The following is a 13,974-nucleotide window of genomic DNA, read 5'->3' on the forward strand; positions in this document are numbered from 1 at the left end:
AAAAGGGATAGTTTGATTGATTGATATTATTTTACTTCACTTTTCTGCCAATTTTGGCTAATCACAAAGATGAGGATGAGTGATGAAATTGGTGAAAGGACACTCACAATGAAACACACATGCCAAGCTGGGATTCGAACCTGGGACTCCTGGCACCAGTTTTTCTTATTTTCTCCTCGAAATTTTGTAACTTTTCATAATTTTCTTTGTCATTTTTAAGATAATATATTGGAGTCTACAAAATATAATATATTTCTCTGAAATTTCACATTATACCTCTAGAACAGGTGGAGGGGTCAATTTGAGCCCTGTAAAGTTTCATTTATGCATGGTGCAATATCAGCATTAGGTTGCAGTTCCTGTGTCAACCTGTCTTTGGCATGTTCCTACTTGTTACAGTTTACATGTCGTCGTGTATCTACTGTTCTTGTACCGGGAATGACATCTCCAAACATGTCACATCAAGTAGCAGGTTATTGCGGTGAAATGTTACGTATTCTGGAGTGCTCAGTTGTTTATGATTATAATTTTTATTTGTAATCAAAATGTATCATAAACCACTTAAACACTTTGATAAAGTATAGAAAATAATTAAAAATTAAAAATATGTTCCCATTCTAAAATAATTGGAATTTTAAAGGTATTTCTTATGAGGGGTCAAAATGACATCTTTCCGCTGTTCTAGGTGGTATTAGATCCTTCGCCATTCTAGTGTTAACAAGGTATAAAGACAAGAGTCAAGTATCTCAATGCATTTGGGGTTCTGGGTTTGATACCCGGTGGAGGCACATAGTGGTTCAGATCCCACATTAAACTGTAGGTCCAGTCCCGATTAGCCTTACTGTGCATAAAGTGGACTTAAAACACCAAATTAACCAATCTCAATGCATTTTTCTGCACACTAAGAAAGCACACAACATAACGTTGAGTGTGGCTGGAAAATGAAGTAAATCAATATTCTTACCCTTTCACACAAATATCACAAAAGATGCCTGTGCCACTGGTAGGACAACACATCTCCCATTATCCATCAACATTGATGATGCCTTAAGAGGCAAACACCCTCCCCATTGGCCAGACATTTCATTATCCTTTATCTCCCCCCAAAAGTCAAGAAAAAAATAGTAAATGCATAAGAAAGCGGGTTTGTTTTGCACCTCAGTTGATTACATACGTACATCATGCATTGGCACACAGTTAAAGGTTTCAGGGTGCAAACCCGATGAACTGCAACTCACCTGCAACACGGAGCTGTGCAGGTCGGGAGACTAGTACACCCACAGAATTTTTTGCAATGCATTTGTAGACTCCTTCGTCTATGACTGTGCGCCCTGAGCGCTTGTGGAACACCTGGAAGCAAGAAAGAAATATGTAAATTCATGAAATAAACCAAGCCCAGATACAATATGCAAAGTCAAATTTGGTACCAATGGAAAAATTTAGAAGAATTTTGCAGCTGCACCCTCATCACACAAGAAAAAGTCTATTCTACAGTTTATAGTTCCTAAAATGCAGGTGATTACTATGTGACAGAAACTTGAGGGGAAAATCTAACTTTTGTAGAGAAACATTCATGCTGTGATGGTCATTAAGGGCAGGAGGAAGTTGTGTTCAGACAGATGCAAGTGCCCTAAACTGCTCCTTCCCCATCGACCTTTCCCTGGGGAGAGCCATGGAAAGAGATGGTCGGGATGTGGGGATAGGGCCCCACACATTTTCCATCTCGACCATTTTGGAGGTGATGTGACCAGCACCATGCTCCAACTACCTTTACCCACAGGTACCCATTGGTTTGAGGCTGGGTGAGCCCCAGAGCTGCTTTATGCAGGGAGAGGGCCAGAAATTTCGACCTTAGATCACCTACACCAGGAATCGAACCTGGGTCTCCCACATGGCAATCAGACGCCCTAACGACTAGACCACTGTGGGAGTATTTTTTTACTTGTTCACTTGGGATTACCAAACTTCCGATGGCATAGAAAAGCACATGAACTGAAAGAAGACATGCTGAAGATATCAGTTGTCGTAGAAAAAGTTGATCTAGTTTCAAAGATGTGCACACACACTAAGTAATCAGGAGCCTCGCTTACCTTCCTGAAGTAGAGTGAGCCATTGGGTAGTACAGTGCGTCTTGGCTCATTGACTAGTTTATCCTGGTGCATCCAGGTGACGTTGACAGGCCCATACACTGGGTCTGAAGAGACTGAGCAATTGAAGAGAAAAGGCTTGCTGCGAACTGCCACTACATCTTTTGGTTCCTCCAGGAATTTCAATGTCACATTAATGCTCGATGATCCTGGGGGAGAATAAGACAATTATTATTACAATAAAGACTGACTAACTGTATAATATTCACTTCACATACAGAACTAGGCACATTTAAAGTTTCACTTATTTATTTTTTTTAATATCGGATTAGAATAATGAAAAAAAAAGGTGATATTTCACGTCATGTACATTATTACAGCAGTCAAATAATGGCGATAAAATGCTAACATGCATCCCATTCTTAACATTAAAACCTCTTGTTTACCACCTATCTTTAAAAGACAGGTTCCTGTAACTCCCGGTATCTTTTAAAAGATACCTTGTCATGTTCATAGTTTTTGCGTTAAAATGTCACTATTTTTTGCTAAAATTGCGATTTTCTTCTTTTATATTATTGTTAACACATATATTGCACCCTAAGGACTCTTGCACGTTTTGTTCTTCCATAAAAAGTCGGGAAAATGGCTGCTTCCTCTGAAGAAAAAAAGCATTGTGCCCAACAAAGACCCGAATTTTTGTTCCACTACAATAGTGTCAATAGCGCAGTTGAACCTCAATTTGGAAATAGTTTGCTGCGATCATTCCCATGTGTATGTTGACAATGTCCTGTACTTTGTTGTCCAGTGGCGGAGGGGGGGGGGGGAGGGCACCCCACATCCATATATACACTCAATGTGCATAATTTTATATAGTCCGATTCTATGGTTTATTCCGCATATAACGGTACTTGATTCGTCCATCTAGTAGCGACAGTCATTTCAAGGTAACTGTGCATTAGGCTGAATGGATCAGTGGCATACAGACGTATCATTTGGGGGTACAAGTTGTGTTGTATTGTTCATATCATAACAAGTGCAATAACTTTCTTGTTCGAGACATGCCAGCGATCATTCCCATGTGTATTTTGACAATGTTCTGTACTTTGTTGTCCAGGGGCGGAGAAGGGAAGGGACAATTTTTCTTCAGAAATTAAGGATATAAGGCATATAACCTCGACCGGAGCATGGTGGCGATCACACAACCTAAACACCCCTATGCCTCCATGGCATGTTGGAATGTCCAGGATATAGCATTAGTGTCATTCCATGCCAAAGCAACACAGATATGTGCAATTTCCAACCTGACCATCTTTAAAACTATGCATGGAACTTAGTAACTTTGAAAATTTTTAGTTTTGTTGAATCTTGTAATTGTTAAATTTTTCAAGGTCAAAGTTTGCATAAATTGCCCTTTTTGAGCCCACTTACCTATACTAAATGTACTGTAACTCCACCCTATCTTGCCTAGGAAGCTCAAATAAAGCTTATTGTACAGGGAATTGGACAAGCTTTCCAGGGATATTTAACAAGCCTACCTTTAGATAAAAATATAATTTTGTCACGTGACCTTGATTTTTTACCTTGAATATCTCAAAACATGTCATCACCAAAATTCGTGAAAAATATATATTTGGTCTCTCATGCCAAACTCTAAAACATATAAAAAAATCATTCTGGGACTGCAATGGGATCAGAAGATACAAAATAATATGTGTAAGTATGTGACTGATAAAAGTGTCATTGCATGAACTATGACGAGTCAAAAGTCCCTTAACACCCCCTACAAAATGAAAAGGAGTTATCCTGGTCATGAAAGAAATAGGTGAGGCACAGAGAGATCCCTAGCTGTGTGTGTTAAGCGCAGGTCCGGCATATTGAAACGCAAAAATTTCAAAGGAAAGGGGGTGATGTGAAGCATCAAATCAGGATAGAATTTTACGAGAAATTAAGCGGCGAAGGTTTTTCTAACTTATATTTAACCAGCAAAAAATTATTACTGCATGCTTGTAACCATTTTCTCCTTTTCGAGGTGTTAAAAACAAAGCATTAGAATGTTCCTAACGTGTTAGGAACTCATCGAGATCACGCTGATATCTCGAGAGAGAAAGAAGTATATGTGCCTTTGCATATGATTTTAATCAGCAACATTCACCAAATAGTTGAATTGTGAAGAATATTGGGAAAAGTACCTCAAACAATTACGTGACATTTTCTTTGGAATGAAAAATTCTTCAGTGACGAGGCTAATTTTTATATTCACGGTGAAGTTAATAAAAAGAATATGCAATACCTGTGATTTGATCATCTACAGTAGACAGATCCCAGCCGAATGGATGTTGCTGGTAAGCTAGTTATGTGATATAGTGTATGGAAAATGGGAATGGTCCATATTCAACAATGGAACCTTTAATGGTGAGGGCTTCTTGGATTTGTTACGTGAACAGGTTTTTCATCCTTACTTACGGGATATGGCACTTTTTCAGAGTTTTGAAACCGAACAGAGTGTGACCACACTATGTGGATATTGTGGTAATTTCTTCATGGTAAATTTCTAGGTAGATAGATGGGCAGACGGGGATCTATTAAAAGGCCTGCACATACCCTAGATCTAACATCTTAGGAGAACTTTTACCTTCAGAAACATTTGAAGAGAATGGTGCATGCACTAAAAGTCAGTGATATTGACCATCTGCGAGAAGGCATAGTTGCTGCTTGAGATGATGTTGCACTTGCTACATTGCCAAATGTTCTATGTGAGTGTGAGAGACGTGAACGAGTGTGCTCACAGAAACATTGACAACATTATAATGTGCATATATTGTAAGTGAAATATATGCGCATAACTTCTTGCTGGCTTAAGATAGGTTGGAAAAACCTTCGCCGCTTCATTTCTCCTGAAATTCTAGCCTGATTTAATATATCACAACACCAACTTTCCTTTGAAATTTTTGCGTTGAATTCAATATGGCGGTCAACAATATGCCGGACCTGCACTTGACACACACAGCTAGGGATCTCCTTGTGCCTAACCTATTTCTTTCATGACCAGGATAACTCCATTACATTTTGTAGGGGGTGTTAAGGGACTTTTGACTCATCATAGTTCATGTAATGAGACTCTTTATCAGTCGCATACTTGCACATATTATTTTGTATCTTCTGATCCCATTGCAGTCCCAGAATTATTTTTTGATGCTTTAGAGTATGGCATGAGGGACCAAATATATATTTTTCACGAATTTTGGTGATGACATGTTTTGAGATATTCAAGGTCAAAGATCAAGGTCACGTGACAAAATTATATTTTTTCAAAGGTAGGCTTGTTCAATTCCCTGTGCAATATACTTTATTTGAGCTTCCTAGGCAAAATAGGGGCGGAGTTACAGCACATTTTGTATATTTAAGCGGGCTCAAAAAGGGCAATTTATGTGAACTTTGACCATGAATAATTTAACATTTACAAGATTCACGAAACTTTAATACTTTGCCCGATTAAAAACAAGTTTAGCATATTTAAGAATATTTCAGTTGTGTAGTGAAGAACATTTTAAAAACGTACCGTTAATACCACTTTGATAAAGGTAAAACTCCCCGTGCCATGAAGGCATATTTAGGGTGTGTGTTTGGGGGGGGGGGGGGTAAGGCCCCACATACATTCGCGATCTCCGACATTTTGGAGGTTATGTGACCAGCAAAACGCTTTGGCTGGCTTTATCCCCCAGGTACCCATTGATTTGATGTTGGGTGAGCCCCAGAGGCCGGAAGAATTCTGATGTTAGATGACCCACCCCGGGAATCAAACCTTGGTCTTCCACATGGCAGTCGGATGCCCTACCTACTAGGCGTCCACTAATCTCTCTCTATATAAAAATGGATGTACCTGTGTGTGTGGGGGGGGGGTGTTTGATCCTGCATAACTCTCGAACACCTGGAGCAATTTCAAACTTGGTACAGGTATCACTTGCAATCTGGAAAGAATACTTTGGGGGTAAGACAGTCCTGGCACCCCGGGTGGGGTTCCCATGTAAAAATAATCGAAAACGACCTATATTAAATTCCGCGCAAACAGACATTCGTGACTCTATGCAATCTGCACAACGATAGTGTTTATCGGGTTGTCTAACATTCAGGCGGTGTTGTCAAAACGACCTATATTAGTGTGGAATCCATAGTTTTCGTGACTCTCAATGCGGTTAAACTTCAAGTTCATCACCTATCGGCATGGGGGGGGGGGTGAAAAACAAAATGCCACAAATGACCTAGATTAGTGTCGAATCCATAGTTTTCGGAGTCGCTAAGCTAATTGGTGAAATTCACGATCACATTTAAAATTAGGTACATTTTACACTATAGTCAGAATTCATTATTTTCCCGTCTAATACAAGATTGGGATAAATAAATATCCGGGCAACGCTGGGCAATCAGCTAGTATGTTATAATTAACGAGTCGTTGTTTGCATTTGTGATTAAAAACAACTTTAGCATATTTAAAAATATTTCAGTTGTGTTTTATTGTCTGAAGAAAATTTTAAAAACTTCCTATTAAGATTTTGGGAAGCATAAAAGTCCAGCAGTGTGTTTACCAGAATATTAGCCTACAACGTACATTTGTTGTCGTAGTCAAAAAAGAAGAAAAAAGAACGCTACGCTGCATCGAGGCGCGCTTCTTACTACTACAATAACATCGTTTAGCATTCTCCCACGGGCAGAGACACCGTGACGCACAAATTAGTACACAGTCATTCATGACAATCTTCTCCTCTGCAGCCTCCTCCCCCCTTCCAACTTCTTCCCGCCCTCTTGCAGGCAACGTAAAAGAAGCAAACGCGCTACTCTGCAGTGGGAATGTGTGTGAAAGTATGCGTGTCGTTGGGCAAAAGAGTTCCTGGGTTTTCAAGTGCACTCGCCTCGCTCCCTCCGAAAGATCGATATCTCGCCAATCAATATCAGGAGCGCGCACTGAGCCTGCGCCACCGACTGCTGCATCTTTTGGGGTGTGGTACGGCCAGAGAGAGCGACCAGCGCTGAAAAGCAGTATCGCTTCCGCCCTCTTCAAATTGCATCGCTCGCGAACGGCAGCGTCGCAATTAAACGCTTCACAATTTCTTTCTTTTTTATTTCCCAAACCCTGGACCACGTCCATGGCCGTGTATATACAGAGATAATGGGGTGGGGTTCAACGTACAGCAGCCCTTGTTACTATTTATATATTACGATGATTTTGATAGCATGGACACATCATCTTACGGACTAAATAACAAAATGAATAAATAAAATTATTATTATTTTTAATTGCATTGTCAATGCATAAATTTGCACATTTCACCAATAAAAGTTAGTAGCATCTGCAGCCTTTGTGCTTCACAGACAAATGAAATCGCCACACACGTAACGCACTTTTGTTAATGCATTCAGCCTATGCCATCACACTCAACATTTTTAATTTGTTAGCAAACACCACAAAGGAGTTAACAATTCCATGAAATCAGATCATTATGAATATTTTAATCCAATCTAATGTCAATAACTTTAAATTGTGTGTAAAATGCCACACGTAACGCTGGAATATCCCACTATTTTTCCCAGTCACGCAATACGGGGAAAGTCCCTTAATTAACTAAGACAAAATCGACGGCAGGTCCCGAACAAGAAAACATGCCCTTACTATTTTTTTTAAAACTAATTCATTCATTACTTCACAAGAACTGTGAGGGGGCAGTCAGCACACAGGACAACACAAAGGATTATCCTGATCATGGGTTCAGGCGCCAGAGCCTCGTTGGCCTGAACGAAGCGGTTGGCGGGATGTACTAGGTGAAAGTGAGGTTCATTTGTTTTTGAAAGCTCCCTAATTTGAAGAGGGTGTCCCAAATGGTGTAGTGGTAACGTCGTTGCTTTGCAAACAAGGGGGCCTGGGTTCGATACCTATTGGAAGCACACAGTGGTTCGGATCCTTTTAAACTGCGGGTCCAGTCCAAATTAGCCTACCCGTGCATAAAGAGTTCTTAAACTTCATTCAATGAACTTAAGTTTCGATGAGCTAACCACCTGTTGTCCACTGAAAACATCTATGATCCAACTGCCACGCGAGAGACCTGGGTTCGGTCCCCGGGTATGTATTTTTCTGCCGATGTCACTCCAGATGCGGCCACAGGAGCGTGGTACTTACCACATCTCCACTATAACCGGGATCGAGCGACGTAATAACAATGGCGATTCACGAGAGAGGAGCTTCAGAATGTGAGAAAACACGCTTGAAAACTGACAAAAAATTGATGAAGCAGGAAAAAAAGAAGCAGCCTAAAACATAACACCCAAGAAATCTGTCAGCCACATTCATGATGCTTTCCATCATGAACTATTACGACAAAAAAACATCAACTACGCTTATACGTAGATATATCATTAGCAACAGCAAATTTACTCATACGCTTTTATCAGCTGATTATCATTATCAACCAATTAATCGGTCCCATTCATTATAAATCTATTAATGAAACACATCTGTACTTTAGTAGCCTTTCGTGCAACGTTTCATGAAGAGAATGCACGAAACGTTTGCGTAGGTAATGCCTTTCACGATTATACCGCATTTCCATATTACGTGCATAGATACAAGCTCAGAAATAGCTCAATTTAAACATTAGCGATAAAATAAAAAGAACACTTTGTAAATTCTATGATACACTTGTAGACTTAAGTTATATAGGTATATGGGACAACATTTAACATGCATGTATTCTTACACGAAACACGGGAAAGAAACTGAGTAGTTGCCGTTTCAAGGCTAATCCGAGCTGGACCTACAGTTTAGGTGAGGTTCGTTCTTTCAATTTATTTCCATTTTGCATCGCTTGCCCACCCCTTGAGCCAATCGCGACGATGGGAAAGACCAGGCTGAGGGTTTGCCCTAAAATGCTATTTTTTGTTCTAGAAACAGTTTCAGGCCATTTCTGAGAGCAACACTTAAGTTTTATAGTATCAATTTTTGACTATTTTAGTTATGAGTGCCTATTTAGAAGATGCCCCCCACTTTTGAGAAAATGAAAAATCTACTTGGATTTCGAGTTTATTTTCCCTCTCTAGATTTAATACAGGGTTCCTACACAAAATCGTGCATTTTTTCCAGGACTTTTCAAGGATTTTCTACAATTGCTCCAGGACAAGTGTAGAAAGTAAGCATGGCAAAATACACATTCATTACATATTTTCTTTTATTATAAAAAAAAGTTCTAAATTTTTTTAATGCAGGCTCCCAACTCCCCTACACCTGCTCCTTTCCACACCTTTCATTTCTTAGTATAATGAAGGTTATTTAATTTTTACAATACAGAAAAAATACAAAGGTAGAAAAATAAACACAAGTATAAATAAGTTTATAAAAAATTACCATATTGTATTACAAATAAACAAGAATTATATCCTTAGAAAACTTGTAATATTTAGGATAGCAAACCCTTTTTTTTAACCATTATTATTATCATATTTTCTACCTCTGAGCGATACAAAATAATACAAAAATGCGGGGCATTATAGTTCAATCACAAAAATAAAACTTATCACAAAACTATGACTACATTACACAGCAACGTGACATCAGTAAATAAACCACTATCATGACACTGGCCTGTTTTGAATGAATACTTATTGTAAATCATACAAATAAAATGGGGCAAAGGAATTTCCAGGACAATCTCCAAAATTCCAGGTACAGCTTGGAAAAATGTGAAATTTCCATGCCTGGAAGGAATATTTTAAAATTCCAGGTTTTCCAGGACGATACTTTTCTGTCTTTTTAGAATGATCGCGGCGATGAGGGTGAATGATGATAGGATGAAACTTACACAAACGAACATCCACGCCCGGAATTTGAACCGGGAACTTTAGTCAGGTTCTAAATTAGCTTCACGAAGAGGCTAACAGCGAAACTTGAGTCGGGGATCGTTCTCAATGCGTGACTGGGATAAAATTATGACAAAAAGGGATTCCAAATTGACGAAACCAAACAAGTTCGCGGAAATCTTTACATCTGCCTTATCCATGTTAATATGGAAGATGTAAACAATGTGAAGATAAACTTATATATAAAAAAGAATCAGTGTAAGCAAATACAAGGAATGAATGCTTTCAACGAAAGCACTGGCATGTTTATGAGGCTTATCATCAACAGGGTTAACTCGCGGGGATTCCCCTCCTCCTAACTGTTAGGATAGGAGAGAACGTAATAAACAAGTCCCATACTCGCTCTCAACCAATAGCAGATCGTGTAACATTTATTTTCCTCCTTTGCTTCCTCGTTTCGTTACAGGGTGCCCACTCTAGGACCAGGATAAAATTCAAGTATAATTCCCGGTTTTCAAGGCGAACTTTCCAAAAATTCAAGGGCACAAACACATATATTTAAAATAAATAATTTAAGGTGCGGAGTTTACATTTGCCATTTCACATAATCAGATTAGAAACACAGCTCCAAACTCAAGTCGTAAATGTTACGGGATATACTAATTTACAAAAATTGTAAAAGAATTTCAGATTCAAATTTACCTAATTAGCTTTAAGACATGTTACCTTGCAATAATCTTCCGTCTGTCAGATATACTGTTCCACAAAGGACACTAACGAAGTACAAAACGGATCAGAGAATTCTCTTTCCTTTCCTTCCTCGAGCCGGCCCCCGTGGCAGAGTAGTTAGCACACGACTCCAGGGGTCCCGAGTTCGAATCCTGGCCTGGGCATGGATGTTTGTGACTGTCCATTTATCAATTTCATCATATCATCACTCATCCCCATCTTCACAAATTAGTCAAAAGTGGCACAAGAAGCGAAGTAAAATAAAGCAATTCAATCAATCAATCCTTCCTCGATAAAAATGAAAGCTAAACTCAGAAAAACTTGCCTCAGGGTCAGGGCACTCATAAACATGTATCAATTCAATGGGATTTGGAATAAAAAAAGGTGCAATTTTTCACATCTACGAGAAAAATTCACGCATAATTCTCGGAATTCAAGGAATTCCCGGTGAGCAGCCATCCTACTTTAATACTGGCGTCTGCAATGTACTGTTGGAGACAACCTTTCAGCCACATGATAAAAATCCAATTGTTTCAAGAACGTCAGAAATGAGTAAAGAGAACAGGGCACCTGAATTTTCAAATTCAGTTCTAAAAATATATCTACTTTTTAATATTTCAAATTCGCTTATGGAAATTTCCATTACCTTCTTTTTAAATAACGAGTACAGTATGTGTTTGTTAATGTTTGTGGGTACCTGGATGAAACTCTGGGGGGTAAAGGCGACCAGGGGCGTGGTGCTGATCAAATCACCCTCAGCTCGGCCGAGATCATGAAAGTGTGGGGCCCTAACCCCACAACCTTTATACGCCTTCATGGCGTGGTGCAAAGCACAGGGGAGCACACACTTTTCTTTTAATGTTAGTGTGTTTTGTATCACATCATTAAATCAGAATTATAAACATTAGGGCTGGTGGTGTCGGTTAGAATTTATTTACCAATACCAGCCCATACTTTCCGGCACATTGGTCTTTCACGGGGTCTGCAGAAATCCTGTACGACAGTTTCGCGGAGTCTAATTATCCTGGAAATTATGCAAAATTTGAACTTATGTCTTTTGGCACCAATTGTGTGGCAAAAAACTAGATTTTGTGATTACGTAATATGTATTTTAATTTTTTGATATTTTAAATCGAAATTCTTGTTAAATTGATGTATACAATTGGAGTAGAATACTGACACAGTAATATTGTTCAATATTTTGAACAGTTTCAAATTACAGTAAAACCTCGTTAATCCGGACTCCGATAAGCCGGATTTCGCTTAATCCGGACAGGTAAAAGGAAAAAAAAGAAGAATGCAATGTTTTAAATGTGGCTAGACGTCAACAGGAGAACTTCCCAAAGAAAAGGCAGTCAACCACTGATGAAAATTGTTTCCCGCAGACTTTGTACTGTACTGTATACTGTATTTAGGCCTATGCCCTTTAAATACACCATAATAAACGTGTTTTGTTGCTATAAACGGAGTTTTAATGCACTTTCTACTGTTCTATTAGGTTATTTAAGTTAATCCGGACTTTCGTTAAACTGGTCAACTTATCCCCCCATTAATCCGGATAAACAAGGTTTTACTGTACCACAATTTTCAAGTATCGGTTCAAAGTGAACATGCCTTTATAAATGTTTGCACTGTTGCTAGCCGAATTTTAAAATCTGCGGCCATATGGTAGATTCGGTCATATATATAGAATGTATAGTATAGTTATTCATGTTGTTACCGGTGGAGCCTTCTCTAGGAAGGGCACTACGACGTAAGAATTAATTACTTTTATTTAATCCAACCTTGAATTATTTTGAGGACATCGAATTACAAAGCTAAAAATACTGTGGTTGTATACGAGTTCTTCCACTTGATGTGTAACCGTTTGTGTTCATTGATACACTTGTCTATTGCGCTGTTACATGCGCATTGTTAGTCATCTTTTTTATTCGCAGGTAGACATTCGACCCTCAAACGTGAATGAGTGGAGGGATGGATTCCTCCAGATATGCGCAACGATCTGCTGCACAAATTATTCTCCCTTCTCGGAATTATTTGCACCAATTAAACACTCCCGTACGCTGCAAAGCTTCGTTCCCGCACACAGCATTTAACCGGCGAACAATCTCTACTGGCTGCACACCTTCAGCACACAGGAACTGAACCACACACTGTTGTGCATATCTGGAGGAATCCATCCCTGCACTCATTCACGTTTGAGGGTCGAATCTACGAATGAAACAGATGACTAACAATGCGCAATAGACAAGTGTCAATAAACACCCACAATCGTTTTTTTCCATATTTCTACATACACCGAAATCACAGGCCCAGTTCACTTACTTATCGAACAACCCTTATAGATATCGGTTGTACTAAACATGGAAAATTCAATATTTAAAAAATTGTTAACTAAATTTCACATACAGCTTGAGTATTGATTTGAAAAATTCGCATATAAACACGAAAAATTCGCGCATAAAATCACGAAATATGAAGATACTGTGTTCGGGGCATGGGCAAGAGATTCTTATTCAATGATCAACATATTGTAAAGGACTCGTAACCGATGATATAACGTGTTCAAGGGGGGTTGGCGGAGACATAGCCCCCACCCCTTCCTCTTTGGCCCAGTATTCCTAAAAAAATACCGTCAAAGGCGGAAAAGATGGCAAACTGAGGGCTAACTACTAATATATATATATATATATATATATATATATATATATATATATATATATATATATATACGTGACTCCCTTTCAAAAATCATGGGCACGCCACTGATAGGAGTTGCAGCCCCTTCAAGAACACGAGTTTATTAAAAGCTACATACATTTTACTTCTTAACGCACACCATCTGGTATTTACAAAGCCCAGTACGAATATTTTCTTCTACTCAGCTTGTTTGATTTTTATCTGACGGATCACCCTTAGATGTTTCATGTTGTTCAACTGAAATGTGCAATATTTATTTATGCTTCACTTTGGTTGCCCCGTTGAAGGGAAAAACATTTCCCTATATTCGCAGTTTTGTATGCGGTAACTTGTGATAACATTTAAAGTAATATTAGCAATGCTCTTTATACACACAGGAGTACAAAGACACACACACTCACTCACACTCAGTGATCCAAATTGCTAGATGTGGGATGTTTGCTACAGCCTTGAGGCTAGCTGGGGGATGTTTCATGTTTAACATGGAGGCAACTAGAGCTGAGGGGTGGGGGTGGAGGCTTTGCTTGAAGTTTTCTACCTAAGGAGATATCCTCTCCTTCCACTGAGCGCACACACGTATTTAATATAATTTCATGTAAAGTTGTTAATGTAAATC

At 38.9% G+C, this 13,974-nt stretch overlaps 1 protein-coding gene across 1 annotated transcript in view; it reads right to left on the bottom strand.

Annotated features, from left to right (window-relative positions):
* The window catches only part of LOC145992475 (protogenin B-like), a 103,011-nt gene that overhangs the window by 69,799 nt on the left and 19,238 nt on the right, over positions 1-13,974 (bottom strand). The window contains exons 2-3 of the mRNA XM_083128859.1: positions 2,091-2,296; positions 1,239-1,350 (exon numbers count right to left, since the gene is read on the bottom strand). Of these exons, the coding sequence (XP_082984985.1) occupies positions 1,239-1,350; positions 2,091-2,296 (318 nt within the window). The remainder of the gene's footprint in view (positions 1-1,238; positions 1,351-2,090; positions 2,297-13,974) is intronic.

Source organism: Lepisma saccharinum, chromosome 1, assembly GCF_977018435.1.
Source record: "Lepisma saccharinum chromosome 1, izLepSacc3.1, whole genome shotgun sequence".
Classification (NCBI taxonomy): domain Eukaryota; kingdom Metazoa; phylum Arthropoda; class Insecta; order Zygentoma; family Lepismatidae; genus Lepisma; species Lepisma saccharinum.